This window comes from Tenrec ecaudatus, chromosome 3 (genome assembly GCF_050624435.1).
Source record: "Tenrec ecaudatus isolate mTenEca1 chromosome 3, mTenEca1.hap1, whole genome shotgun sequence".
NCBI lineage: Eukaryota > Metazoa > Chordata > Mammalia > Afrosoricida > Tenrecidae > Tenrec > Tenrec ecaudatus.
The window spans coordinates 56062322-56063476 of record NC_134532.1 but is presented as its reverse complement, the minus strand read 5'-3'; the positions used below and the strand labels follow the sequence as shown (position 1 = coordinate 56063476).

General features: G+C 53.4%; 1 protein-coding gene across 1 annotated transcript; it reads left to right on the top strand.

The window, feature by feature from the left end:
* The first annotated feature begins 394 nt into the window (after positions 1 to 394).
* On the top strand, positions 395 to 913 carry LOC142442270 (translationally-controlled tumor protein-like). Its single transcript, XM_075543524.1, has one exon. It carries the CDS (start codon positions 395 to 397, stop codon positions 911 to 913), a length of 519 nt encoding a protein of 172 aa, XP_075399639.1.
* Positions 914 to 1155: the final 242 nt, after the last annotated feature.

The following is a 1155-nucleotide window of genomic DNA, read 5'->3' as shown; positions in this document are numbered from 1 at the left end:
CAACACTTGTAAGGCTTTCACAAACAGAAAGTCATTCTCTTCCCATAGGGGTGGGTAGAAAGTTACATTTTATGTGACTGGACCAATACATAGCATAATGAGAATTTTAGAACATATTGGGATTGTCAATGATTACATCTTGCTTGCATGCACAATAAGTGCCCATGGAAGCAGAAGTCAAGAGATCAAGTGAACCATGACAGTAGATAAATCTGCTTCAAAAGACATCTTGAAAGTGTTGAAAAGCACCCCGCCCCTTCTGCCAGATGCCCCTCCCCTTGCGCCGGCCGCCCCACCCCCAGCGCCAACTGTAACTTTCGCTCCCTTCAGCGCTGTCCTCTTGGAGCTCCGAGCTGCCCGAAGCCAGCGCAGCCACCGCCCTCTCGCCACCGTCATGATCATCTACCGGGACCTCATCAGCCGAGATGAGCTGTTCTCTGACGTGTACAAGATCTGGGAGATCACGGGCGGGCTGTGTCTGGAAGTGGAGGGTACCATGGTCCGCAGGGCCCAAGGCCACATCTATGACGCGCTCATCGGCGGCAACGCGTCCGCCGAAGGCCCCGAGGGCGACGGGCCCGAGCACAAGGTGGTCACCGAAGTGGACATCGTCATGAACCATCACTTGCAGGAGACCAGCTTCACCAAGGAGGCCTACAAGAGGTACATCAAGGACTACATGAAATCCCTCAAAGGCAAGCTGGAGGAGCGGAAGCCGGAACGCATGAAGCCCTTTATGACCGGGGCTGCCGAGCAGATCAAGCACATCCTCGCCAATTTCAAGAAGTACCAGTTCTTTCAGGGCGAGAACACGATTCCCGACGGCATGGTGGCCCTGCTGGACTACCGCGAGGGCGGCGGGACCCCGTACATGATCTTCTTCAAGGACAGCTTAGAGATGGAGAAGTGCTGACAGTGGGCAACGCACGACCGACCGCCCGACCGCCCCTCCTCCTAGCTGTCTGCGGTCCGCCCACACGACACCAGGACCGAGACAAACGGAACTGATGCCATCATGAGCTCTGCGTCGACTTGTGACCTTGACTTGGAGCGGTGACCTTGATTTTTTGGAGCAGAGGCTTTTTTTTAAAGAAAAAAACACACAAAATGTCGTGTAGGTTGTCTAAAAATAAAATGCATTTAAACAAAACTAAA